This window comes from Eleginops maclovinus, chromosome 21 (genome assembly GCF_036324505.1).
Source record: "Eleginops maclovinus isolate JMC-PN-2008 ecotype Puerto Natales chromosome 21, JC_Emac_rtc_rv5, whole genome shotgun sequence".
Classification (NCBI taxonomy): domain Eukaryota; kingdom Metazoa; phylum Chordata; class Actinopteri; order Perciformes; family Eleginopidae; genus Eleginops; species Eleginops maclovinus.
This window is the reverse complement of record NC_086369.1, coordinates 11165068-11192711: the sequence shown is the minus strand read 5'-3', so window position 1 is coordinate 11192711 and position 27644 is coordinate 11165068. Positions and strand designations below refer to the sequence as shown.

At 42.7% G+C, this 27644-nt stretch overlaps 1 protein-coding gene across 1 annotated transcript in view; it reads left to right on the top strand.

The window, feature by feature from the left end:
* The window catches only part of LOC134884130 (partitioning defective 3 homolog), a 278180-nt gene that overhangs the window by 154068 nt on the left and 96468 nt on the right, over positions 1–27644 (top strand). The window contains 4 exon segments of the mRNA XM_063912802.1: positions 6551–6698; positions 15610–15796; positions 23505–23665; positions 26290–26328. Of these exon segments, the coding sequence (XP_063768872.1) occupies positions 6551–6698; positions 15610–15796; positions 23505–23665; positions 26290–26328 (535 nt within the window).

Below are 27644 nucleotides of genomic sequence, written 5' to 3'. Positions count from 1 at the left end.
GCTCGTGTTAACCAGCCATTAAGCATGCTATGGATATGCACCCCGACAGAAGATAAAGGTGTCTGAAAAAGTATAATTTGAAATATGCTTAGTAGACATACATACACAGTTTATATCCACACACTGAACCGGAAACAATTAATTTAACTTCTGTTCTGTTCAGTTTGGTTCCACTTCTTTCCCTTGTTTGAAAAACTACCACTCTGCCCCAGATAGTCAGGCGATATGATTTGTCTCTGGCAATTTGTTTGAAAGTGTAATTGCATCGCTGCTTCAGAGGCTGTATAATTTGTTCTTCTATATCTGGGTTCTATTAATATATTGTCACATGTGTTTAAGCAATTACATTTACTAAAAGTCATTTTAAGTCCATTTTTTATATCCACATTTTTACTTCAGAGACTTTGAGTCACAAACCCAAAGTCCAGCAACTGAATCAAAGATCTGCTACAGTAGTTTGGTTCAAGTCAGTATTCAATGTTCAACTTTGAGCCCCTGTGCCCTTTGTGTCCCGTGATATGTCAGTGTGTCCTGACTGCCAACCCATATTTATCAGCTTTTTTTTGGAAGTGTGTCCGTTGTTCACCATGGACAACCTGATGATAAAGCAACTTGAAATAACATAGGAAACCACCAAAGACATTTTTCTTCTCGCTTCAAAACAGTGATTTATTTGCAGTGTGTGTAATAATCTGTAGAAATCAGAACTAATGTCAATACAAAGAGGATTATGAGAAAACAAAACCGCAGCTAATATGTGGAAATATAAAGTTTCCGAGCATAAAAGGTGGATCAAGATGGATTTTATGTCTGAGCTTATGTCTGAGCCTTTCCCCGCCTCTCACTCTTATCCTGTTTATGAACTTTCACACAGCGCTGGATGTTTGTTTCTGTGTGTTGCCAGCGCCTCGGAAGTTCATGACACTACTAAGATATTTATCTCACCAGCATCGAAAAGCAGACAGGCTGATGATAAGCATGCTTGTGGCTGGGTTTCATTTCTCTGATTTTGAATTCATCACATGAGTCGCGCACACTCCGTCTCTTTGCATTTGTGCTGTTATGTATGACAAAGAGCTGCAGCAGACATCGACTATTTAGACAGACTCCCTGTCTCGTGGTGTATTTGTTGTCCTTTTTGACAGCACTACGGCATCTTGCCAATGAAGCACTGCATTAATCAGAGATGTTTCTCATCGTCCCTGTCCTCCTTTGAGATAAAACGCATCTACGGCTCGAGTTAATTTCACAGTGTACTATTTTTAAATTGTGGTTCTCCGCCATAGAGTTCTCATGATAATTCATGAGACTTAGCTTCAGCCTAAGGAAAGCGGTGCTATCACTTCAGTCCTTTAGCTTCAGATCTTTCTTAACTTTCACTTTCTTTTTGTGCTTGTCTCAGCACAGTTTCTTTCACTGCCGCCCTTAAGATATATATGTAAAGCTTTTATGTAAAGCATTTCCCCTTTTTGACCACTTAAAATACTTTACAGTCCAGCAACCCCAATTATGTAAATTTCATGCGGGATAAGAAACCTCTGCAAAGTTGCCAGCATATCTAGTTACCTGAGAAACCGGTTTCAGGTTTCCTGTTTTTGTAATGTTCTACAGCCACTGACTTATTAACACATTGATGGAAATGTTCAGCCTTGTCCTCAACAAACGAATGACTAGGGATGCTGACATGTACTCCACTTCTGAGGTGTTCTGATATGACAGCAATTAATATCAGTTCTTCAAATTAAAGGAATGTGGCAGGATCATCACAGCATGATGCATAAAAATGACAGGACAGCGGGAATGGTGAGGTGGTGGGTTAACAATATTTTTTGGGCTGACGTAATGAAATGATTCAAGATTACAAACAACAGTAATTGGAATCAAAATGATGCAATTAACGTATGATAGGGTTTCACAAACAAAGGACCTTTTCTCAATCAGGGTATTGTTCAATCTGATGGGGATTATAGTTAACCATTCTATTCTATTATACAACTAACTATGAGGGATTATGGTTGAAGAGCTTCTTTATTATTGACGATTTGCAGCAGCAGGGGGGACAGGAGAAAGATCAAAGCAAAGATACTTTACCCCTGTATTCACCTGAGCATTGATGCATCATAGGAGCTAACAGACATAGACCCTGTGAGGAAACTGGACATAACATCCGATTATGTATATTAAGGGTTACTGAAGAAGTGTCCTCAGCATGCCAATGGCCCTGTTTGTTATCCATTCCAAAAGAGTTGCTTGTTAGTCACAAAGAGAGCGTTTATGCAAAGAGACAAGGGGGGAGGAAGTGGCTGGCCCTAACAAAGGATGCTCACTTGGACGAGAGAGTGGCTGATCGATAGAGCCCTGAGAGAGCTATCAATCAGAAGCCCAGCCTAGTAAATTATAGTTTTATTAGTATTGAGCTAACCTATGCTGTGAGGGACCTTTAAAACATTGAGATGCTGGCCCACATCCGAGGCCGTAGAAAGGGAGGGAAATCTGTGTGGACCCCAGTCTCTTGTCTTAATAGGGAGTGATTGAAGTCCGGTTAGATCATGGCTTGTAGGGACTACAGGTCCCCTGCTGTCATGGCAAATAGTGATTCATGCGAAGTAGATACAGTTAGGGCACACTGCGGTGCACTCTGGGAAATGCAGTTTGCCATGAAAGGGCGACAGAATTGAGCAAAGTAGATCGCAGAGCAGCAGAAATGCAATTCCGCGCTGCTGGGCCCTCATTCCCAGCCGGCTCTCTGAGGACTAACTCATTTAGGAGCAGCAGGGGAAACTCAATAGCACCAATTGAGAAAATAATATATTTTATCTGGTGGTTGAGTGCACTGCTTGGGCATGGTGGAGGGCAGTGGAGGTGGAGTGTGTACTAAAGACTGAAATGTTTTTAAGCAACATACACATGTATTTGGACACACACACACACACACACACACACACACACACACACACACACACACACACACACACACACACACACACACACACATCCCTTTCACTTTGCAGCGTAGTTCACGTGGTGTTCACTTGTTAGCTGTATGATACTGTTGCACTCTGCTTGAACTTTGCTAACAGGGACAGATGAACCCTCATGAAGAGAGAAGAGCTGCTAGAGAAACGTACTTACTGTGAAACTGAAAGGTTGTGTGCTGAATTTAAAATGGGAGCCTTTTACAGAAAACAATACTATAAGTTGCAACAATGATGCGTTGTGTCTAATTTGTCTTACTGTGTAATAAAGGTGGTGAACCTTATAGCCAACAATGAAGATAGCACAACCCCTAGAATTGTTGAGCCCTATATGTTCATTCAGTTTTTGGGCATACCTTTGAATGTTTTTATTGTATTTGAATTGTTAGCCATGCTACCAGCTGACCTCCAACCATTGCACTATTATATTTATTATGTGGTTGGTTTACCATGTCTGGGTTATCCCCAATTACCATTTGATGGATCACATTGACAAAGACAGACTTTTGGGGATCGACCATATTGCGTCAATGGATTTTTACGTTGATTTGTTTTGATTTGCTCTTGGATTGCCATTGGGTTATTTATTGAATCTCTGTAGCAAGCTACTTATAATGTGTTTATTTGGAAGAACAGACTAAAGGTGTTCCTCCCATACCCTGCTGCTGTGCTGATGTTGTGAAGTTTTGCTCCGAACTCCTAACAGACCTGGGCACTCGCTTTGTGAAGCTCTGGCATTAGATGAGGCACTGGGTGGATGTGAGAAGCTAATGAAAGTGGGGAATCTAGCCAGCAGATAGGTGAGCTGTGCCTGGGGCAGGATGCAGCAGCTTAAGGACTGTAATTACAGCATTATGGTGGAGGTTGACTGGATTAGGGCCACGGCAACAGGCTGAGACCTGGATATAAGGCCAGGAAATGGCCATGGCCTCGACATTATTAGCCTTAGTTGACAGCTTAAGACCAGCACTGTCAACACACTGCTGCTTCTCTCTCACAGAGTAGTCAAGGTCAGGGAGATGCTGATGCACGGGCAAAAACACATTTGTGCATGAGTCTGCATTCACCACAAAAGCATATAAACAAAAACACATGAAAACAGGTATTCACACATACAAGCACTCTCCCACTACATTCACTAACAGTATTACCTTGAACACACAAACACAGACATGCTTAGTAAGTCCACGGGGAGCTGAGCAGCAGATGATCTTGACTGTGCTTAGTGTGAGTCACAGTGCTCTGTCCTCTCCCTCAGTCAGCAGGATAATCCACTCTGAAAATGACTAGATTAAGAGAGGTTAAACACATGATGAGGTGATGAGAACCAGTGGTATGAAAGAACTAAAATTGCAAAAGAACACACCAAAGAAGTGTAAGATGTATGAGACCTACTGTATGTGATGGTTGATGCTAATGCTAACCATCCAATTAACTTTGTTACAATGCTCCTTCTAATGCAGTTATGGCAAAAGGCCTATGGTGCTGCATCAAAAGACCTTAGTGTTGAATTATGTTGAAAAGTCAGGCGGAAGCAGACATGACATGTGCCTGCTTGTCATGCACTAGTCAGTAGACATTTGCAAGTCAGTAAACATGCACAGTGTGCTAAAGCATTATCATGCACAGAGGCATACTTAATTAATACTGGATACACAACGATTAAATAGCTGCCATTTTGCCGATGTGAAGTTGATTCTAAAGTGTATTTGCCATAGGAGCCTGTTCTACGCTCAGAGATAAAGGGAGGCAGCTACAGAGCGCTCTGTCTGAGATCTATTCCTCATGACACATTCTATACATAGTTTTGACATCATTTGATTGTCAGCTGCTCACTCTCTCATCCACTCTGTCCACACATCTTCCTACCTCTTACCTGGGACACTCAATCTTACTTCTTTCAGCTCAGGACGGACCTAAAGTAGATAAAAAAAAGAGGCGAGTAAAATAAATCTTTATTCCGGCAATTTGAGTTTATTGGCTCTGCTTCATCCAGGGACATGCTTTTTATTATAAGGGTGCCTGTGGCCGTGGCTCTGATTGTAATTGTTTGACCCAGCCCCCCTTTTAGACACACACACACACACACACACACACACACACACACACACACACACACACACACACACACACACACACACACACACACACACACACACACACACACACACACACACACACTTATGCTCCTCTCCCGAGCTCTTATCAACACACTGTCCTGATAAAGTCCTGCCGCGCTCAACCTCATTAAACCTCTCATTTATATTAAACAGCCGATAAGTCCCTCTAACCTGCTACGCGTCTTCCAGTGTACGATACTCCCAAGAGGAGGCAATACCCACACTGCACTGGGGCTTCAGCTCCAACTCATCCTCCTTTTTCCTTGTTATTCCTTTCATTTGTTTACCGAAAACTCCGCGCCACCTCCTCCTGCTCTCCTGTCTTCCTGCTGCAGTTGTTTTCCTATCTTTCCCTCCCCTGGCCGTGAGCCAGCAGTGTTGTGAGACATCAATATTAGCCAGCGCCTCCTGGTTTTGAATCCGGCTGGAGGTACAAAGTTGAACTGTGCAAAACTATCTAGCTGCGAGGGGGCAATCTGTAAAAGGTCCTGTACAAGGATTTCTTCTTCAGTGCATTCCCCCGGCTGCCCACAGGCTTCTATGAAGCATTATGGGAAATAAAGCCAAGACCGAACCTTTATTCTCTAATTCTCTGCACGTGGCAGACTCCCTCTCTACTTCCTGACTCTCGCTGTAGTTGCTCCATTGTCTCTATCCTAAAAATGTATTTGACAGACCATTGACTCATGAAGACCGGACACAGTATCTGGGCCCAGTGGTTCCAGACCCAAAGACTAACCGCTAACTGTGTGCCCTTGCCAAGACAGACACATGCACTGAGTGTATACAGTGGGCTCAATATCCAGCAGTGCAGGCATATCGACCGCATGGCAAATGTCACTGGTCCATTTACTAGGGTTCATTGTTAGAGACAGCTGTCTATCGGCCTATGGGAAATCCATGGAGCTTTATCCAGCTCGGTCTACTTCAGGAGCCGTTTCACACTGCTGAGCCAGAAAATACCCACGTAAGCCGAGATGGACGCTGAGGCCCCGGTTCCATGGTTCTAGAGTATTGATGGAAGCATATTAGGAGCCATTTTAGATGGACCCATTCCTTCTTTTGGTTGTGCATGTCTTTGTTGTTACCCTAACCCCTCCCGTACATGCACATACAAAAGTAATCTGTTCATTTTATGAACGTGTATTTTTTTTAAAATATGTGTCAAATCTGGGTCTATTTAAAGGTACAGTACATCATATTTAATAGTAATTATCAGGGTTTATATTATACTGTACAGATTAATGCAAGATCAAAAGCTAAATCTGAGTTAAAAAACGTTATTTATTGCTGTCATTTGTAATAAAGTATTAGTCTAAATAATAGAGTAAGGTCTAATATTGGAGATTTCTTTGAACCATTCAGTTCTGAATGTATTACATCTATACTACTATACTACTACTATATACTGTCTAAACCCATGCCTACTCTTCATCTCTTTCCTGTTTACTGTAGGAAGCCCCTGGAAGCCCCCCAGTTTTAATGAATCCTGTGAACCCGCTACTGGACAACCACGAGCGCCGGATTTCCAACTCCCTGTATGAAAGCATTGACAGCTTGGAAAACCACACCAAACTGCTGGCTAATACAATCGGACGCACTGGTGAGTCATATATGTTCTGCCATCCCTCCCTTTCAACACCTTTTTGTCTCTTTCAACCTCTAATAAACAGAACGACTCTACAAATTGGATTTTATTTTTGTGTGCTTGACCTGTTGACCTCCTGCTCATTGGATATATTGCCCCCTGGATTGGGGCTGTCTGTAAACTGACATCTCCTGATCAATTTTAACATCCAACCCCAGTATGTGCTTCTCCTATCTCCTTCCCCTAAACCCCCAACCAGCATCACCTTCAAACCCTCATCCCCCCTCCTTGCTCTGCATCTGGAGGTACGCTCTTTCACTATTCAAGCCTATCAAGGATTAACGTCAGACCCAATCCTCCCTGCCTTCACTCCGCTCACGCACTCGGGTCAATTTTCCATTTCACCAAGTTGACATCAGCGTGCTAAGATCTCCTCTCTTCAGGTGTGTTAGAATTGGCAATTCAATCCTCGGTCAGGCACTGCTGTCATCCCAACATCGACAGACCCTTCACATATGCATACGCACAGAGGCTGGATGATTGCATCAGTGCTGGGGGTGGGGGGGGGGGGGGGGGGTGTTTGTGGAGGATGATGCAGTGTAGTCAAACATATCCCATTTTCATGAAACACTATGTGCACTTCTCTCCTTCCCCTAATTTCCCATATGTTTCTTCCTCTAAACTCCTCTTTTCACAATGTATTCTCTCCACAGTCTCTCTCTCTTTCACCTCCCACCTGTCCACCCTCCTCTTCTCGGATAGAGTGGATTTGTAATCCGTCAGCGATCTACACTTTCTGCCCTTCTTCCATCCATTCTCCCCTTTTCTCTCCTATCCCCTCCCCAACGTCTCCCCCAGAGCGGGTGCCACTCTGCCACTGATCACAGAAGATCAGAGGCTGTGTCAGAGGCATCTGATGGTTAATTAAGCCTCCAGATCAATAGGGCTTGCCCCTGACACTCTCTCCCTCTCTGTGTCTGTCTCCCCTTTTTTTTCACCCTTTCATCGTTTCTTTCTCCTCCATCTCATATCAAATGTTTTCAAATTGGTTTGGTTTCCTCCCTCAGTTTGCCTTATTTATTCCAATGGCTTTTCCGAAGCAGGCTTTTCAGAACGCCACTGTGATCAGAAGCGGCAAATGTGGGCGCGCTGATGGAAAAGTTTCTTGCCATTGAAACTTCAAGGGCACCCAACACTCATCTCATCCTGCGGAGTGGGAGCCAAATGAGCCAAGTGGAAAAGTTTTGTGGGTGGGGGCGGAGTGGGTGCTGAAGCAGTAAGTTATCACAGCCAAAGCTCGGCGGAGTCTCAGATCTTTGACTTGACTTGTCTCGAGGCAATAAAATGTCAGTTCCTTTTTCTTCTCTGTCTGGAGGCTGTCTCTGAGTCGTGCCTCCATTAACCTGTGCCTACATTCTGTGACAGGTCTTGACATATTTCTGTTATTTAAATGTATCATGCAGTCGGAGTTGAGCATCATGGCCGCACCTGAGGAGGAGATTCAGTTTCACGATGCTTCCAAGGGTTGGGCCACTTTCGGCTTTTTTGCTGCATATCTGATCTTCAATTGACTGAACATTTGTTGCCATTCTTCTGTCAAAAAAGCGAGTGGCAATTACCTTGCATCTCGTTGACAAAAGAGAGCTGAGGTTTTGTTAACCTTGATCAAATGTCATACGATTGATTTATACGTATTCCTGGCATATCTTACTCATTCATATTCATTTAAAAGGGATCTCTACTTTCCCTCTCTTCTATTGGGTACACTTACCTGCTTTAGTTTGAAAAAAGGTAAAAAGCAATCAGTCTTGGAGACATTATAAGATTATAATCTTGCCGTCTCTTCACTCAGGAGGACTCGGTGAAATGTATTTGTATGTGTGGATACTACTTTTCTGCAGATAGACAGTAGCTGCTTCCACTCTCTATCTTCTTGTATATGTTATTTCAGACGTGCTCAGACATATTGCCTGGTGTGTGAGATGTGACAGTAATGGTTAGAGGACAGATGCTGGGATCAGCTTGGCAAGGTCACGAAGCAGCCGAGTGTATCTAGACCTGCTGAATTACCGAATCGTAAGCAAGACGTGAGGTTTGGGATACGGTAGGTTATAGATACAGCTCTGCACACATACTTGGCACACTCACATACAGCCTCACCGTAAGGTTAGAGTCTGTTTCCACTGATGCAAACCATACATTTTTCCTTAAGAGCAAATAGTGATTACTGACAAAACTCTGAGGCATGTTATGTCTCCAAAGACAGCGGAGGGACTCTCTAACTAAATCACTTCCTCTCCATTGATCCATTATTCTGCCTGTACTGCTTTAAATGGACAAATGTTCAAAGGTAGGATGGAAGGTTTTTACTGCTTAAGAATTAAAATCTGACTTTGATTGTGAGTCATAGCAGATGAAAGCAAGTCAATACAGCAGAATTGTAAACTACATATTTCAGCCAAACTAATGTTGTTATTGCTACACTCTCTATTTTCTGTTAAAAGCATCTGGAGTGTTCTATTGCTGCCTTATCTGGCCTCAGCCAAGTATTGATCAGAAACTGGACAAGCTTCTTTACTCCCAGCAGTCACAGGTAGCTTGCTGCCTTCCTTCTGAAACTGAAAGAATACCTGTGGGTCTCTGCAGAGGGTAAGGTACAATTGAAAGAATTATAGGAATTATGATTACCATGGTTACAGCAAAGAAAAGCAACAAATGGCACAGGAAGAAGAGAGGTGCTATTAAGCTGGTATGGCACCATTACATTGATTGTAAGGGCCCTTTGCCTTGATCTTCCCTGTAGTGTGTAGGCTGTAATTCAGAAGTTTTTTGTGTATGTGTGTGTTTGTGTGTGTCCGTGGGCGCACACATTCAGCTGATCAATAGTCAGCGGTAATCCTATTCCCTGTTTGCCTCAGTAGACCATAGGATGCTGTGATATTGTCAGCTTCAGCTTCACACATGCACACACCATGCATCATAGCATCATGGCCATGGGCTGAATCCACAGCTAGCAGGTGGTGAACATACAGTACGTTCTGCTTCACTCCCCGCTCAAATAAAATGAGTTCCTGACACTTTTCTTTTTCTAGTTCTGCCTTCCTTCTACTCCCACCCACCTTTTGCCCTTGGGGTGAATGCAGTGAATCAGCAGAGATGATTTCTCTCTCAAAGGAGGATAAACAGAAACAAAGAAAAGGTGAATTAAAGGGGAAGTAAATATGGAGTGAAATCCCCTGCATGTGCACAGTGTGACAGCGACAGCTGAAGTTTGACGCAAAGGTCGTTAGCATCACACTCGGCTTCGCCTTCCGTTCTGTTTAATTGAAAAGTGCTGCTGGGAGCGGGGTTCACATGCTGGGGTGAAAATTGAGGACCTTGGACTGACTCTTTCTGTGAATGTGGCTGTTTGGCCGAATGCACGAGTTACAAAGCGTACCTTGGACTGGCACAGGAGTGAGGGAGGGATGGACAGCGAGGCCGGAGGTGGAAAAACCATGCAGGCGGACACATGCTGTTGTCACACAGGAAAGTAATGTGTGCAGTGAGTGTGCAAATTCCTGTAGACATTGACCAAAATCCAAAATGAATCACTGACGTAAGTTCAGTCATTTTAGTCACTTTGTTTAATTCTTATGACGATATGTTAAAAATTAAAAGAGCAGAGCACACACACAATTAGAGGAACACACTAACCTCTGGCTGTCCCCTGACAGAGACAGAGTCTTCCCTAATGGTGTTTAAGTGGGGCCGTCTTTGCAGGAATTGACCCTGCTGTCCCCTCAACTCCAGTATTTCACTGACTGCAGACTCTTCCTCTCTGTATGCTCAGCCATCAGTGCAGGAGTTGAGGCAGAGTGACCTCCCTTCATTTGGTGTCCAGACTGCTTGCTGTAAGCGTGCCTCGTTGAGAAAATGACACAAAAAAAAACACGTATTTGCCACATACTTTTTGTTTGATATAAGTGAGCAATTTTAACATATTGTCCCAAATTAAATTAATTGCACAGTCCAACTGAAAAGGCCTCTCACAATTATGCACTGCACAATGTGTATGTGCACAATTGTGACTCAAGCAAACCCAATAGCAGGAGCTCGAAACTGAAGCCACTCTTTGGATATCTGGCTTGATTCATTTTATATAATCTGTTTTTCATCCCAAAAAAAGTTCATGCTAAAAATAAATTGTTCCCACGTAAGGGACACAGAAAACAATTCAATAGAAATGATACAAATTGTATAACCATTAAAGTATAAATAATAACAGTATTAGCTCCGTTTTTAAAGTATAGTTCTGAACATGTCATTTACTTATGGGTACACCTACACAGGTGTTATCACGTGTGTAATTAGCCCTCCTCCATGCACTGTGTGGGTGTGCACAGAACGTTCTTGATTGGTTTCACATGAATGTTTTTGCACCTGCCGTACTAAGAGAACCTTCTCCTTCATCCTTCTGTTTGTTCCATGGACTTTGGTGGCCTCACATACTTTTCTGCATGGCTCCTCCCAACGTCTACAGGAGCGGGAGTGTAATTAACCAGAGTGAAAACAGCCGTGTGGGTGTGCAGGTCAGCGTGGCTACATTGAAAATCTAATCATCTAATATTTTGTAAAGAAAGATTCATGTTTGTGCCTGAGAGAAACACACACAGATGATGCACCAGGTATTTAGTTTAAAATGATCCAGACCTCCTTTTTGCTTTAGGGACAAATTGTGCAATATCTTCCATCGGCATAATTACATGTTTAAGTGTCTTTTAATTGAACAGCAGGTTTCTAGCAACTTGTGTTTTTCTCCCTGTTTCTTTACTTTTCTGTAACTCTTTGCAGAAGTCCCTGCAAGTCTCACTCTTTGGTGTCCCTATTCAAGTCCTAAACGTCTTAATCCTGATGTTGCATTTCTGTAGAAGGCAGTAAGATACCAAGCAGATCAATGTAATGTTCTGATTGCATTGACTCGATGGACATTGTGCTTTCACGCATAAACTGTTGTAGTTGGTTTGAACCCTCTTGGTGTGTTGCCCATTTAGGTATTTGAAGGCTGGTGTTAAAGCTGGCCATGAGGAGCCCAACGACAGGTGTGAAAGCGCATGAAAATGCCCCCAATGTCTCCTGGTGAGCATAGAAATCGGGTGCTAGGATAATGACCTGCTGCAATACATGTATGGGCCTGATAGCAGTGGATGTATGGGCCCTTATAACAGTGGATGTATGGGCCTGATAGCAGCCATGATCAACTAATGATCTCTCCTCCAGTCAGATCAATAGGCCACAGAGTCACTGAAGGAGGGTGGTTGAGAGAGAAAGAAATTGTCAGTGTGTGATGGACAGAAATGGAGGGAATTGCATAGAGAAAAGAAGATGGAGTGGGGCTATTAGTGTGACCTCTCACCTTACAGCTCAATGTTTCACCGGGCAACGCTTGGTCAGAGGGCAGAGAGAGAGGAGAGTGAGGCTCTGATCCGTTCGGATGGATGCAGCCAGGTGGCCTCCTCAGCCAAAGAGCTCATCTGTCTCTGTCTCCACTCTCTGCCAGAGGGAGGAAGAACATCTCTGCTTCCATATCGTGGAATAGCTTCCACGCGCCGAGCATTGCCTGGCCGGAGGGCTGCGTGTGCTTCTGTGGAGTTGTGAAACTGCGACTATCACTGAATTGATTACACTCTTTGAGCAAATGCTGCTTCAAACTTCCCATGTGTGGGGAAAGGATTCATATTTAAATGAATCATGGCTTAATATTAGCTGCATACATTTGAGGCTGCCGGTATGGTGAATGCTGAATCACTGTCACTCTGCCCGGAACACATGAAAGAACAAAGCCTGTTTAGTGTTATAAGTCCTTTTTGCTAATGTGACAAGCCAAAAGGTCTGCAAAACAAATGACATTAACCCTCACATTCGAATATTCCTCGTAGAAAGCCCCTCCCAGCAATGTGCGTTTGTTTTCAGCGGGATAGATGGTGTCAGCTTCTGTAAGCGTGACTCATGAAAAGCTATATTTAATTACAGTGTGACAAAGACCACAGTGGCACAATCATGTTGCCAGAGAACTCTTTCCTTGGCTGCATGGCCGGTTAGCATTATTAAGAAGCTCTTTAACACATGCCAAACAAACCTTTGTGAAAGAGCCAGCTTCCACCATTTCCAATGATATTCGTCCTCAGTCGACCCCATGTAAAAGTCCCTAAGATATGTCTGTGACTGCTGCTGGATTTGTGACGGCATCGTGATATCAGTGTTGTTGTTTGTGTGAAAGGCTCTAGTGTTTGTAAGGCTGGCCGAGGTCATCACAGACTGAAACACAGCGTTTTCATTGTAGCCGAGATAGCGGTTTTGCGATTTGGTAAAAACAATCATTACATTCACAATACTCAAAGGTTTAAAAGCCTGTGGTTATTTTTGCCATTAGGGAGGGGAAAGAAAAAGTAAATGTGACTCCAAATAAGCTCAGATGACCTTCCATAGGCAAAAAGTAATCAGCAGGCACAAAAGAGCATAACAACTAAACCAAGTGAGCAGCTGCAAATGCACCTCATTTCTCCACTCTTGTCATTTGCCCATTATCTGTCAGTCAACAAACAGCCATTAAGCACATACAAAAAAGTAGTTTTCTTTGTCTTATCAATTTTGGTATTGTGCACTCACATTGTAATTCTGTTAGTGAGTGACTCCCTCTATGCTTATTATGCTGACAGCTGCAGAAAAGCCCGTGCTGTAATTATTTTCACCTCTCAAGTCATCAGCATGGCCCCAACTTCACCTGTCCACCAGGGAAGCGGAATGACTTTAACAACTCTTCATCTGCAGAGCTTGTGTCAAGGGGTCCTGACTGGAAATATTTCATTAAGCCAGGAGAGGGGAGCCTGCCGAGTTTCTAATTAAAACTGTGTCCTCTGTTTGCAAAGTGCTCTGCTGACATGAGTGAATGTAAGGTGATTAGAGTGCACGCTGGGAATGCTAAGAAATGTTTATGTCTTGTGTATGTGAAACACACACCTACACTTTTATAGTGCTTCTTCTGACAAAAAAGCTCTTCCCGAGTACAACTTTGTGGTTTTTCTGTACCAGGTGGCTACTGTAGTGCAACTCTCTGTGTTGCTGATGCAACCAAGAGGTAATTCTACTCTACAGCCAAGGGAGAGTAAAGATTGGTATAGGAAATACTCCGAGAACACACAACCGCCGGGCATTTTCCTCTTGACATTGCTGCACTTCAGCTAAAATGACTGTAACACAGAAACACAAGATCCCGACTAAAGAAGGAAGAGTGTTTGAAAACTGACTTAATTGAGTTATGTAAGCACTCTGAGGAATTACCAGGGCTATTAATCCAGACCAAATCACTTAATGAAGAGAAAATGATTGGAATACTTACACCCTTCAAACCATGAACACCTTATTTGTACATGCATAGTAATAATCAGGAAATGTTTTTTTTCACACGATTACTCTACTGGGTGTGCCTGCAAGTGATAGCCCTACTTAAGTCTAGCCGACTTCCTGAAGCCTATCACTGTCATTGGTCCAGTCCTGATAATTTACAGTACAGGGTGAATTCAATTACCCAGGGTCCTCAGTCAAGCTGCCCGAGTGAGAAATGGCCTTCATTCCACCTGTACAGTGTTGGCAGACATATTAACTGGTTTAGATGAGCAGTCAATAGACAAAAGGGATGAGCCTTCCAAAAGAATCAATTTACAGAGGGATAAGTACGGTATAGAGGCAGACTTTTGGAAAGTTTTGGTATAAAGCAACTTGCCTTATCCTACATGTTGTTTCAAAGAAGTAAAAGGATTTGAAGATTTAAAAAAATAACATACGGTAATTGTAAAGTATCCTCTTGAAGATCAAATGCATCCACTCTGTGTTTGAAGCCTTTAGTTGGAACATATTCACATGAGGTATTATAACTCTCTTTCATCACAGGCGGCTAATCAGACTCCTGACACATTATGAACAATAACCACGATTATACAAAGTTTATCCTGGGCGGGGGGGGGGGGTCCTTCCCCTGCACAGCTGTTCTGCTTTTTATCTTGCTTTTCTTATATATTTTTTTCTCTCTGCAAATAACCGGACTATGCTATACACCTCATTGCCACTCAGATTTCCTTCCAAAACATGCATTTATCATTTGTGGGGCCCCACTGAAATTAAATGCCTCATGTTGGGATCCTGCCAGGGTAAATATTGTTGTCTGCTGTTAGTGATTACACACAATTGTTCCTAAGCTATTACATTTGCGAAACGGATCTGCGATAATGGAAACAAAAGCAAAGGGCCACAGGGAGTCCAGCAATTCTGGAAACCAATATCTAATAGCTAGCAGGTGTGGTTCAAGTCACTTGTCTTTCTCTGCTTGTGTAAGTCATGCACGGATCAATCTGCGGAGCGAATCTTCCTCGTCTGAATTGTAATGCCACTTCTCATGCCGCTGAACAACCCTTCTCCTGCCCTTGGTGCAGAGTGCTCACCACGACAGAACATTCCCCATCGACTTTGTCTCCTGAGGAGCAGCAAAGTAGCGATTCAAAGAAGTCCTCAGAAGGAAGGGTGCGGAAGTCCAGAATACAGATCAGGGGAGCTCATATTTGTCCTTGGTGAAGAGTGAAAGAGAATGGATGAAACTACTCAGGGTTTCCACTTTTGTCTGTGACATTAAGAGACAAGATTCTTGCATCATCTACATCTCAATGTGTCCTGTTCTTGTTTTCTCGATGGTCACTTGGTCCTGTTTTTAAGATCCTCACTGTCTATTTTTGTACATTTTTCACAAGTATGCATGAATTACTTGAGCACCTATATCCTCAGTGTGACTTTTCAAACTCGTTATCAGACACTATTCATTCCGAAAATCTCGAGGAAGGATCCAGTGTTGGGTTATATAAGTGCGAGGAAGCTAATCTTTATCCCTCTCTCTCAGGTAACTACACGATGTCTCCGACTGTGAACATGCCGCAGGACGACATAGTGATGATCGAAGACGATAGGCCGCCCCTGCTTCCTGCCAACCTTTCCGACCAATCATCCTCCAGTTCCCACGATGACATGGGCTTTGTGGGAGAGAACCCGGTGACCTGGCTTCACGAGCTGCCCGGTCAGGATGAATGGTGAGCAGTGGGTTTTCTTACATTGCCGTGGAGTTGGCTGAATTATTTATAACTTGATGGTGTGTGTGTGTGTGTGTGTGTGTGTGTGTGTGTGTGTGTGTGTGTGTGTGTGTGTGTGTGTGTGTGTGTGTGTGTGTGTGTGTGTGTGTGTGTGTGTGTGTGTGTGTGTGTTTGCTGGTCATTCTTTTTTTTGGTATTGCTGGAAAGAATCCAGAAATCCAGAAAATTGATTTAATATTCTGCATAACTTGGTGTAAAATATTCATATCATATCCTAAGGTATGACAGAGTTAGGACATGTTGTCAGGGATGCATTTACCATCCCAAATGATTGGCAACTTGTAGTTAATATTGACATGTGTAAGGTGTGAGTTTATGTGTGCCACTCATGGCAAAATACATGTGTGGCTCTTTGTGAGTTAGATTAAATAACGGATGACCCAGCAGCGTCAGACTGGGTAAACACTCGTACAGTGCCTGCACCTCCCCAACTCCAACCCGCCTTGGGACTTCATAAAATATGAAACAATGTCTTATCAACCTTGTCAGATAACTGTGTTTCTTTAGAGACAAGACAGCAGAGGAACCTTAACAGACCGAGAAAGGAAAAATAGATTCCAGTGATTTCAGCGCTTGTGTTTCTTTTATTGTTGTTACTTAAAGGTTTTAGCACTGGAAGTTATAGCTGCCCATCCTTAAACAAGTCACTCATGTAAAAAATGGCACATGGCATTTCCTGTATGACCTTGTTGGAGAGGGGCAGGAAATGTAAAAACAATGACACGTCAGAGACCGCTTTTCAGTTTGCTTTAAACTCCTACCTTTTCACTGGTTCTGAAGTCATATTTTTATTTTGAAAATAATGCTTTTCAAGATCAAACGCTTGTTGCCAGGAATAGTCATTTTATTCTCATATTTTTTTTAGTATTTTTATTTCTTTTTCCCCAGATACTCTCTACTCTGTCACTCTCTCTCTCACTCGCATTCATATTGAATGAGTAGATTTGCTTAGCATGCCTGTTGTTCATGTGATGTCAGAGGTTTGTCATAGTGGATTACGTCCACAGCATATGGCTGAACCGCACTCAAACATCTCTCACACACCATTCACACACACACGCATACAAATTCAACCAATACACAGACTTCCACGCACACGTGCGTGACGTTTACACGCTAGGCAGAAGTGTGCTATATACGACTGCCTAGGGTTATTGTGAATAATTCATGTCCTTAAAGACGCACACACAAACACACACACACACACTCGTACACACATCTCTTCCACTCAGATGCTAACAGCTGCTTAAACGCACCAAGTGAAGTGTGTATCGTCTTTCTGATAGACATTCACTGTTTCTCATTTTCTTTTTGAAGTGCTCCCTTAATCCCAAACACACACACACACACACACACACACACACACACACACACACACACACACACACACACACACACACACACACACACACACACACACACACACACACACACACACACACACACACACACACACACACATAAACGCAAGCACATACACATACACATGCAGTGTTAACAGGCATTCTGAGCCAGCAGGGGATGTGGGTCAGCCAGACTCCACTGTATTGGAACTGATACTTTTTAATTAAGCTTTTGCAACAGTGCAGCCAGGGCCCAGTTCGTATTGAATATGTATTGTGGGGAGCTGTGAAAGTCTCACCTCTGGCCTCCAGTATTATGCAGCCTTCCTCCCTCATGGGAGTCGCCTTGCCAAGGCCCCAGCTATACACCTACAGTGCATACACAAAACACAAGTGGCTTGTTGGCTTGTAAAGTCATTGTAATTCAGGCTCTCTGTCTTTCTGTCCTTTTCTCACCCGGTGGAATTAAACAAACTCAGATGTTCAGGCTCTCTTTCTACGCTTGTGTTTCCCTTTATTAATGTATGTCTTCTCCTCTACACCAGCACTGTTCAGTATGTGACTTTGTTCAAACATGGAATAGCGAGCCTACTGGCTTGTAACATTAATTGAATCCTTACTCTGTTAATGTACGGGTAATCAAAATGCCCATTTAGCATCTGGTAAGCTAGTGGTTATTATAAAGTAAAGAGCAACTAATGTAAACAAATTGAAATGACCCTGTTCTTTTATAATCGACTCCCCTCTCTCTAGTTTAATTTGTAAATGTACGGTCTTATCTCTCCCTCTGCAATATTTCCTTTCTGCTCATTCCTGTCCTCAGCAGGTTGCCAGTGAATGATCGCTCACGTGTTAGTGGGTTAAGGTTTAGGTGCCTTAGATAAATGGTTGTTTTGGAGTTAGAATCCCATCTCATATAAGACACAATTATTGACCTACTTTCTTGACATCCCTAGCCAACACCTAATAGGTGTATATACTGCGTATGTGTGTATAGATTGTTCTGGTTAGCTCAAGTTGTAGTGTTTGAATACTTGTGTGTACAGTATAACTGCCATGTTGTTATGAACTGTCATTCTGGCACATCTTTACGGGCCTCAAATGATCATAAAACTCAGGCTAAGGCATAGGTCTATTAATATTACAGCTCCAAGCCTTTGGATCTCTGTTAACATTTGTACTTGTTGCTGCTCTATCACAGTCTGCTTTATTAGTTTTGCTATTAATACTTCTCAGTTTTATCAGAGAGGTGGTGGTAGTATTACGATTGGTGAAAGTGGTTTGTAGAAGTTGCTGGTTAAAACCATTAGAGGTGACACAGTAATACGTACACCTTAATAAATCCATTGCAATGATTGTGTTACTTTTCAGCCAGATGTATCAGGCTGAGGTGTGTGTGTAAAGGGTGTGCACTTGTGACCCAGGGAAATGCTGGAAACCAGCATGTGTGTTCTGTCAGGTTTCACTGTATAAATAAAGGTTGTAAGTTATTACTTTGGAAATCTGCTCAAAGTTCAATTGAGCAGTGGGTCCTGACCTGTCCCATTAATTCCCTTCACATTGTCTGCCTCCTCCTTCATTAGTTTGAATCCAAAGCCAAACAGGAAGGACCACGTCTAAATGATTTACAGTAAACCAGATAACAGACACTGGTTGATAGCGGGACTTTGCAGCATAATCTGGATAAATAAGAAGATAAAAGGTTCTTCTATCAGGAACGGAATGCAGAGCGGTGTCAGAAACACAATTTAGTGTACAATCATGGCAGCTCCTAATTCAAGCAGGTTCATCTGAAATGCAAAGACATGTTTATAGTTTCCACCTGGTTTTCATGCCAGAAGTTGATGCAGTGCAGTTGCAGGCTTTGTTTGTTCCATTTTACCAGGCCCTAGTCCTTGTCTATTCCCATTGGGACAAGTTAGATTCAAATAATAATCTTGTTGTTGATCAAAATCAAGATCTAAGAAATACTAGTTTAAATTGTGTCAATAAAAGATGTTGGTGATAAGAGTTGCTCAATCATGCAAGCTGCATCAAGCCTACATTTGTACGTATAGAGACTAAAACATTCCATTGCAATGAAACAAGATGAACATTTCCTTTTGATTAAAATACTCCCTTTGTGGTAAAAATCCCCATTTTGCCATTGAAATACAATAAACCTTTGTATATGTATCGGCACTAAAACCCTTTCCTTTAAATACAGTTTACTTTAACATAGTACAAAAGCTTTGAGCTCAGGTAATCACATTGTGCAGTTTGAACAGAAGTGTGCAGTTCAACATCATTACTAAACAGTACAGGCCAGAATGTTTGAACTGTGATTTCTAACCACCAGGGGCACTGTCACACCCTTATTATAACTCGACTACTACTGTCCCGTTGTCTTTAACCTCAAAGTGGATTTAGTTGACACGGTGGAAGAGAGGTGTCAATTCTGATTAAGGTGAGAGGGAAGAGAAATGGACAGCGAGAGGGACAGGGAGAAAGAAAGAGAGAGACTGTGTCACAGGTGGAAACATAATTTCCTAGGCAGCTCTGACACAGTCTGTCAACCAGCAGAGATGGAAAAGGACTCCCGACAAACATACACACACATTGCTGCACAGACGCCCTCGGTCTCACGAGTGTTTAGATACACATTGGCTGGTAAACAATTTCCCAAATTAACATATAAAGTGGAAAAGGTCCGCATAGACATGAACAAACAAACTTCCAAACTAACATTGCAGGCAGACTGCCTACTTCAGTTGACTCCCTAATAGTCTCTATCATCAGTAATGTAACTAAGGATCACAAGTGCTCTATTAGGCACATGTGTTTTTCCCATCAAGCTATTAGCATAACTACATATAAATGCAAACAGCCCTGCAGTGCGTACACACGCTATTTTAGAAATCTCAGATGTCCATTTAAGTTGGAAGTGACTTACACAGGGCAAAACACACATACCCACACGCATACACACACACATGAATTTCAGGCATTGTTTTTCCTTAAATGCAAATGTTTTCCTCTACCTTAATGAATATTTACCATGTCTCCGTGTTGCGCCATTGCTACAAGCAGGTCACACATGCCCTTATTTCTGCACACTGCGCTTGAGTGTGTCTAGTACAGGGCCCTGTGTTGTGTAAAATCAAAGTGGTAATCAGAGCCATAGTTTTTACAGTACGTTCATCTTTCAGAATTGTGTTTCAATTGGAGAGAAGCCCTTTGTCTTCAACTGTTTCCCTCTGAAATCTATACATTATTTCAACTATCTAGTGTCTGCCGGTGCATGCTGTATGCCAGCAGGACAGAGTTCTGCACTGACTTCTCATGCAGGGTTGTTTTCAATGATTGAAGGCAGCTCCAAGCTCTCTGGCCTAGCTATGCATCCATGCGCTCAGCTGAATCGGCCTCCTCCAAACCTCAGAAGGAGCATTTCAGAAGCACCTTACCGGGACTCTCCACCTCTTGCCCCCTGTCTGAGGCGTCGGAACTTATGCACACCTTCCCCAGCTAGTCGATGAAACCAAGCTGCACTTCTCTAAAAGGACTCTTTAAGACTTACCTCTTGGGGTCGTTTTTAAAAACAGGAAAGGAGGGTTGTGTGTCGAGAAAAAGAAAAAGACATAATTCACCTGGGTAAATTGTGAGCACAGACGGCTTTTAGCACACACCACTTAGCAACAAGGCCGATGTTCACTTTGACACATTTAACTTCCTGCGAGGGAGACGGAGACAGGAACAGGTTGATGTGAAGTGCAAGTTAAAGCTGTGGATTTGCCTGTGAGCAATCCTCAGCGCTAGTTAATTTTAGATGATGGGAAGTGTTTGAGCGAGGGTAGAGCATCTGCGCGGAATGGTGAAAATTGCTTTTAAACACTGCTTAAAGAAGCAGAGATGAGGGAATGTATTATCCAAATGGATTGGACCCACTATTATAGATAGGCCAGAGGCATGGAAGGGACGGACGGTCTGAGGAAGAAATGGTGCCACTTTGGAGATGATTTCACTTCTCTGGGAGTTGGTCACATGGTAAAGCTATTTAATTATTCCATCCATCCAATACAATTTCAACCAAAGTACGCAATTTATTGGTCATCCAAGTCCAATATGGGTATAACCTTCATAGACTCAACATGTTCATTGGCTTTTTCCTCCATCACAAGCTTAAGATACTGTATATCTTGATCAAAGCAAAGACATTTTCAAACGGTATCTCATTACAGGAATTTATATGGGGAAATTAATAGCCAGTAGAAAGTGAATACCAGCTCTGTAATTGGGTGCTGTATTTCTATTAATGGACTGTAGAAGCTGTGAAACTGTGTGTCAGCTTAAAGTAGAATAGAAGATTAATTCTAACTTTTTTTATGCTTTTAGTATCGGATATATTTCCTGGTTTGCATTTATTTTAAGTGTAATATATTTTTCAATTGGAAGAGAAGTCCAAACCTGTGGCAAGCGTGTGCTGGTGTGAACCGCTTGGTTATTTTGGCTCAAGTTAAAAAGGGTGTGTAGTGGTGCACTGCCAACCCAGGCGTGAGACCGCAGGTACCTCCGGTTAGAATAATGAGCCAAGTAACATGATTGTCTACTTTACTTAAGGCATTTAGGCAGTGTTAAAACAGGCAGCAGCTTGAAATAACACATATTGAGTTCTACTGAGTGAATTTGCATCACCATTGGGTTGTCCTTCTGAACCACCGTGTTACCGCCCACAGGTTTCTCACCATGTGTTGCTCCGTCAGGCCGGACTCTGATTCATTCCCACTGCCTGTGTCTCTAATTGCTTTCACAAACAGTCATATACTCACCACCTCTCTCTACCTGAATGACAGAGCTGTGCATGATCCCACCTGCTGCCCTCTCCATTGTCTTCTTTGTCCATGTGTTATGGGTGTTCAATTGGCCCCAGAAACACAATACTGGCAAGAGTGAATGAAATCAAAATTCAGGCTGAAAATACGTCCTTTCTCTCCCGCACCGTCTCAGTCACGCGCCGACAGATGACATTTGCCGAGACAGAAAAAGAGAGGGTAGGCTGTTTTTGGCGGGCTCGGAAACGATGAGAGGAGAATAGCGAGGGATGATGAATAAATGAATAATACATCTGTGCTGTCATTCCTCTCTTCCTGCTCCACCTCCCTCTCTTCCTGTGTCAGCTGGAGTCAGTCCTGTGAGGCGCTCTGATCTTAGTTGGGATTGTCAGGTATGGTCGACAGCAAAGTGACACGTTGACACCGGTCCCTCTGTGACACAAGAAGCAGCTCTTTTGTTAAATGGGGTTGACAATGCAAATCAGAATGGTTTACATGCAAACAAGTGCCAGCAGGTCTGCAGACGCTGTTAAGTGATATTACAGAAATTGAACGGTTGTTGAAGGTGCAGCTGCTCCAATAGGAATAATTGTTCCTCTCTTCTATTCCAGTTTATAACTCCCATTTTAGGAAAATAGCTTTCCACTGTTACCAGACATCAGATCATTTGATGGAATTTCTGATGCAAATTTCAGTCTTTAAAAGGATCTCTAGAGGTTTAAATACAAACACCCTTGAAAGGTTATAATTTATGATCATCATCAGAACAAAGGAAACAGTGACAGTGTTCTTTCAACCATATAACATTTATTAGACTCCGTGCACTGAATCTCCTCCCCTCTTTCTCTCCTCAAATGGCAGGATGTTCTCACCTTAATTGTAAACTCACTCTTCTGTATGCAAATATCAGTGTCCCCCTCTCCCAACCTCCTTTCCCCATTCCCCTCCGATTTCCAATTAAGATCCAGACAGAGATAGAGGATCTCAAAGGGAGAGCACTATGGTGGGCCGGGCACTGCCTCTGCTCCAGACATGTTGAGGGAGGGGGGTTATTGAGTGGCCATGACCCCGGAACACCCTCACCTCAATGGGGGATCGCACATCTTAGCCGGGCCTCTTCTACCCAATTGTAACACGTCCTGATCCACCCAGCCAGAGGTGGACGTGTCCTTGATTAGAATGGTCATTGAAATGAAGGATTGAAACTGACTGTTAATGCGTGTGCGAGTATTGACTGTCGATGGTCATTGTCTGATAGTGAGCGTGTGTTTGGGCTCAGGATTGGCGCTGTATGAATATTAATAAGTAGATATTATCTCCCAGTCTTATTATAAGGATGGCCCCTAGCAATATACTGCCAGTTGATGTAGATGATTAAAAAATGTATGTTTCCTTGGATTAATCATCAGATTAAAGGGTATGCTTTTGGAATCCCCCCTGCATTTGCAATATCGGATGCAAGATTATAACACTTCTTTTCTTCCTCATGAACTGTAGTTCGCTCAGTCCAGACGCAAACCCTGACGCAAACCCTGACGCATCTTTCCAGAGGGAGGGCTTCGGACGCCAGAGTATGTCTGAGAAACGCACCAAACAGTTTGAGAATGCTTCCGAGTTGGAGATCGTCAAGACGCGCAAGTCCAAGAGCATGGATCTAGGTATATTATATTTTCTATTTTACACACCACACATCACACATGCATGGGGTCAGGAGTTCAATATGGTCATTTTATTACACACTTATGTACTTCAGTCTTTGCCTGGGAACTTGTCCCGGCCCAAAAATAGTTTGAGGCATTACAACCTGTAGAATGTAAACGGATTGTTCAACAATGTAATTTTTTACTTGTACAAATTGCACAGATACGATAAAACATGTGAACTATAGATGTGTTGTTTCCTCACACGGCTAGCTTTGTACTATAATGAGTCATTTGGTGGCAAGCTTTATATTTGGTACAGCCTCTTTAGTGGTTTCCTTCTCAGCTTCCTTTCTTCAAAACGTGAATAAGCACATTTACCCAAAAAAACCTCTCATTTAAAGTTTGTTGTTGCTTTCAGTTTTTGGCCTTCATCCTGAGATTTAATTACTTACTGTACAACAAAGTAGTCAAGCAATCAGATGAACACGCACCTTGTTAACACGTAAATACATTTAGCCACGTTATATAAGCTACTGACATTTTTAGGGAAAATGTAAAGTTAAGTGCATCTGAAATATGAGTAGCAATCACTCATGGGAAAGGTGTGTGCTAGATCTTACTGTAACCTGCGACACCTCAAGCCCTCAAAGTTTCTTCCGCTTTATGACTGGGACAGTACATGGTGACAGAATGGAGACACTCTCAAACAGAAATACCACCTATCCCCACCCACACACACATAAACACACTCAGTCCTTTTATTCCTGCCCAGCCACCACCTCACCTCTTTGGCATCCATCTCCTATGGCGTTGCGTCCATTGGAGCATAGGTAAAACACAAGAAGCCAGAGCACAACGAATGCTTTTGTGACTGTCTAATGATAGGGAGGCCGGTGAGATGCTAACATTTGCAGGCACACCCTCAAACACACAGTGTGTATCTAAAGAAGGAGATGGTGTGAGTTCAGAGCCTCTCCCACTGAGACTGAAACAGAAGCTGCCTTCTCTCGGATCATTGGCTAATCATAACAGATAACAGTCTACTCTTTTCCACATGGAGCCCAGAGAACTGTAGAAATCTTTGACTCTCCCACAGACCAGTGCAGGTTTCAGGCCACTGCACTCAGCTCTGTGGGATCCACCTTCACTGTGTTAGCACTACCCTTTGTACGCCCTCAAAACTTTTCTTCAAAGTGAACCCAGACAACACCAACTTTCAGTGGAAAGTGATGCTTAGCGGAAAGATAACAGTAAGCCATCCTAAAGGTTTCACTGAGCAATTAGTCCGGCATAATGTGGACATTTCCATTATGTTCTTAGTATCGAACAAAAGTATAATTGGCTATAACTGAGGACAGTAAGTGAGTAGAATGGACAGGATGCGAAGATGGCTCCATGATGGCTTTCGCAACATTGCAAATGCATATTTTATCAATGAAATTCATCAAAATAGCTACTTAATTGTTCCAAGTTGCCATCAGCATGTATTTGTGAATTTGATTAGCTCTAAGAAACAGCAGTGCGTTACTCAAGACGATGCCTCACTCTTGGGATAGCTAACGTAAATTCCCTTTCACAAAATGATTCATCTATTACTGAATGTCTTAGTTCTCAAGATCAGTGTGTTTACAATCTATTACTCAATCTAATTCCCCTTCTCCACCTGCAGGTGCCATTTGAGTATGTGAATATCCTGCTGACAGAAATCCTTGCCAATATAAAATCATAATCTATTAGAGAGAATAACACAGCGTTCCGATGTTGCAGGGAAATAACCAACTTGTCCCGCTCATATATTAACTCTAGTAACTGACATGAGTTCCTGCAGGAGAAATGTTTCAGTCAATACATGAAACACGAGCTCTAGTGAGTTCAAAGTGAAAGCTACATATAATGATTTGTATCTGATGTCACGAATGTTCCGTATATCTCAAAGGCGCCTACTGCTGTTGATTATTTTAATGAAGTTTTTACATCAAAGCCACACAATGAAAAATGGCCTATGGGTTATGTATAATAGAATTGAGAATGTAATTAAAATAAAGGGGCCAGAATGGATCCTCAAGCCTTTTCAAAGGCACACTGATGGCCATTGCAGTTTGTCATAAGCAGTCAGGTGTATGAGCAAGTGTAATAACACCATCAACACTTAAATAAATCTGTTTTGTGCTTTCAAAGCTGAACGGACTAACATGCACAATGCTTTCCCCCACAGTTTCTCATTTTATTCTGTCACTTGAAGTCCCCCTTCTTTTAATCATGTTTCAGGTGCTTGCAAATCACATCAGCAGATGGATTTCATGACTTTGAAGCCCATCATTGTTGAAATAGGCTAAACTGGTCAGACTCCCCCCTGTTCAATCCCATTTAGATGGGGAACAAGATTGAGTGAGGGTAGAAAAGGGAAGAAAGAGATGTGAGGTGCCACGACTGGCAGTAATACATTAGCACATTTCAGCCACTTTGCCTTGTAAGGCTTATGATAGACAGGTCCTTTCATGGAGTCTAATATCTGTTCTTACATCACTATTCAGTATCTACCTTGCACTCTCTGATTCTGTCTCCTTCCCCTTTGCATGCGCTCACCATCATGGCACAGAATGCACTAACCGCTCTTCCTTGTTTGTCCTCTTTAACAGTAGCAGATGAGATTAACGGCAGCACAAGAACAAACGGAGGTAAGCAACCATGCCTGGATCAACCCAATAATGTCACCGTTTTTGCAATGGATGCTATGATAGTTCATCTGTTTCCATGGCTCATTATTAGAGATTGGAAAAGCAGCCCCACACTTTCTCCATAACCAGCTCATAACCAACCATTATTGGCCCTGTGATCTTGGCACCTTTAGTCACATATGGAGCAGAGAGTTGTTTGAGGTAATTGCAGCATGATCAAAAGAGGTTTTTCATATTGCTGAGAGGGAGTTGCATGGTGTTGAATAGAGACTTGGCAACTAACGTGTGAACCTGTGCCATTGTGCTCGTTCTGCAGTGCAAACGAGTGAAGAAAGAAACACTCATTACTCAGGAGTTGTGTAGGGTTGGATGGAGTGGCATTTGCAATAAAGAGACACTCATTGCCAGTTGGCCTCTTCATCACTTTGCAATTGATCCATCATAGTCTGGCTGTTTTGAGCTCTGGTTGGTGCATTTTATAGTGCATTCCCCCCTATGAAATTAACACAGAATGAGTTAATGACTGAGTCACAGGGGAATATTTTTCAGAGCACTAATTAAACATGCCTTTAGCGAATGGTGTACCAGCACATTTAAAGGAAATCCTATGTGGTATATTACACCACACCTTGTACGTTTTGTAATTATGCGGCTATTCTTTTCAGCAACGATGGAGATAAACAGGTTTAAAAACACTAACATTTTGATGATTAAACTGCACAGTCACAGGACAGTATTGAGCATTCTTGATTGAGATACTTAACAGTTCGGCTAATGATGATTCCTCTGTGACCCAGCGTACAGAGGACGTCCTCTGTCGGGCTAATGATCCACAACTCTCAGAGAAATAGAAGCCTGGTCGACCCAGGGACGCCTCACTTCCAATGGGATACCTGGACACGGCCTTCCCCCGACCACCTTGGAGGCTATTTTTAACATAATTACCCTTTTACCGCCCTGCTTAAAGCCCTGGCTCTCTGAATAAATTATGTGTAATGGAGCCCCTGTCTGTACACAGATCTTTACATGCAAGGGCCCGTGGTGAATAATGGCTGGGGAGCATAGTTTTAGTTGCTCTAATTATACTATGGTCTCCTGTTCCTGTAATAACCGCTGCTGATTTATTCATGGAGTTTGCCATACCTCCTCTTTAACGTTTAATAGCAATGGATCTTCTCCAATTAACTGTCCTGGCCCTTAATCTGGCAAAGGAACACAGCACGCTGGCTCTTTTTGTGTTTGGCCGTGACAAAATACAGGTGCCCCCCCCCCCCCCCCCCCCCCCCCCATTTGGATTGATTGTTTTTCTTTTTGTG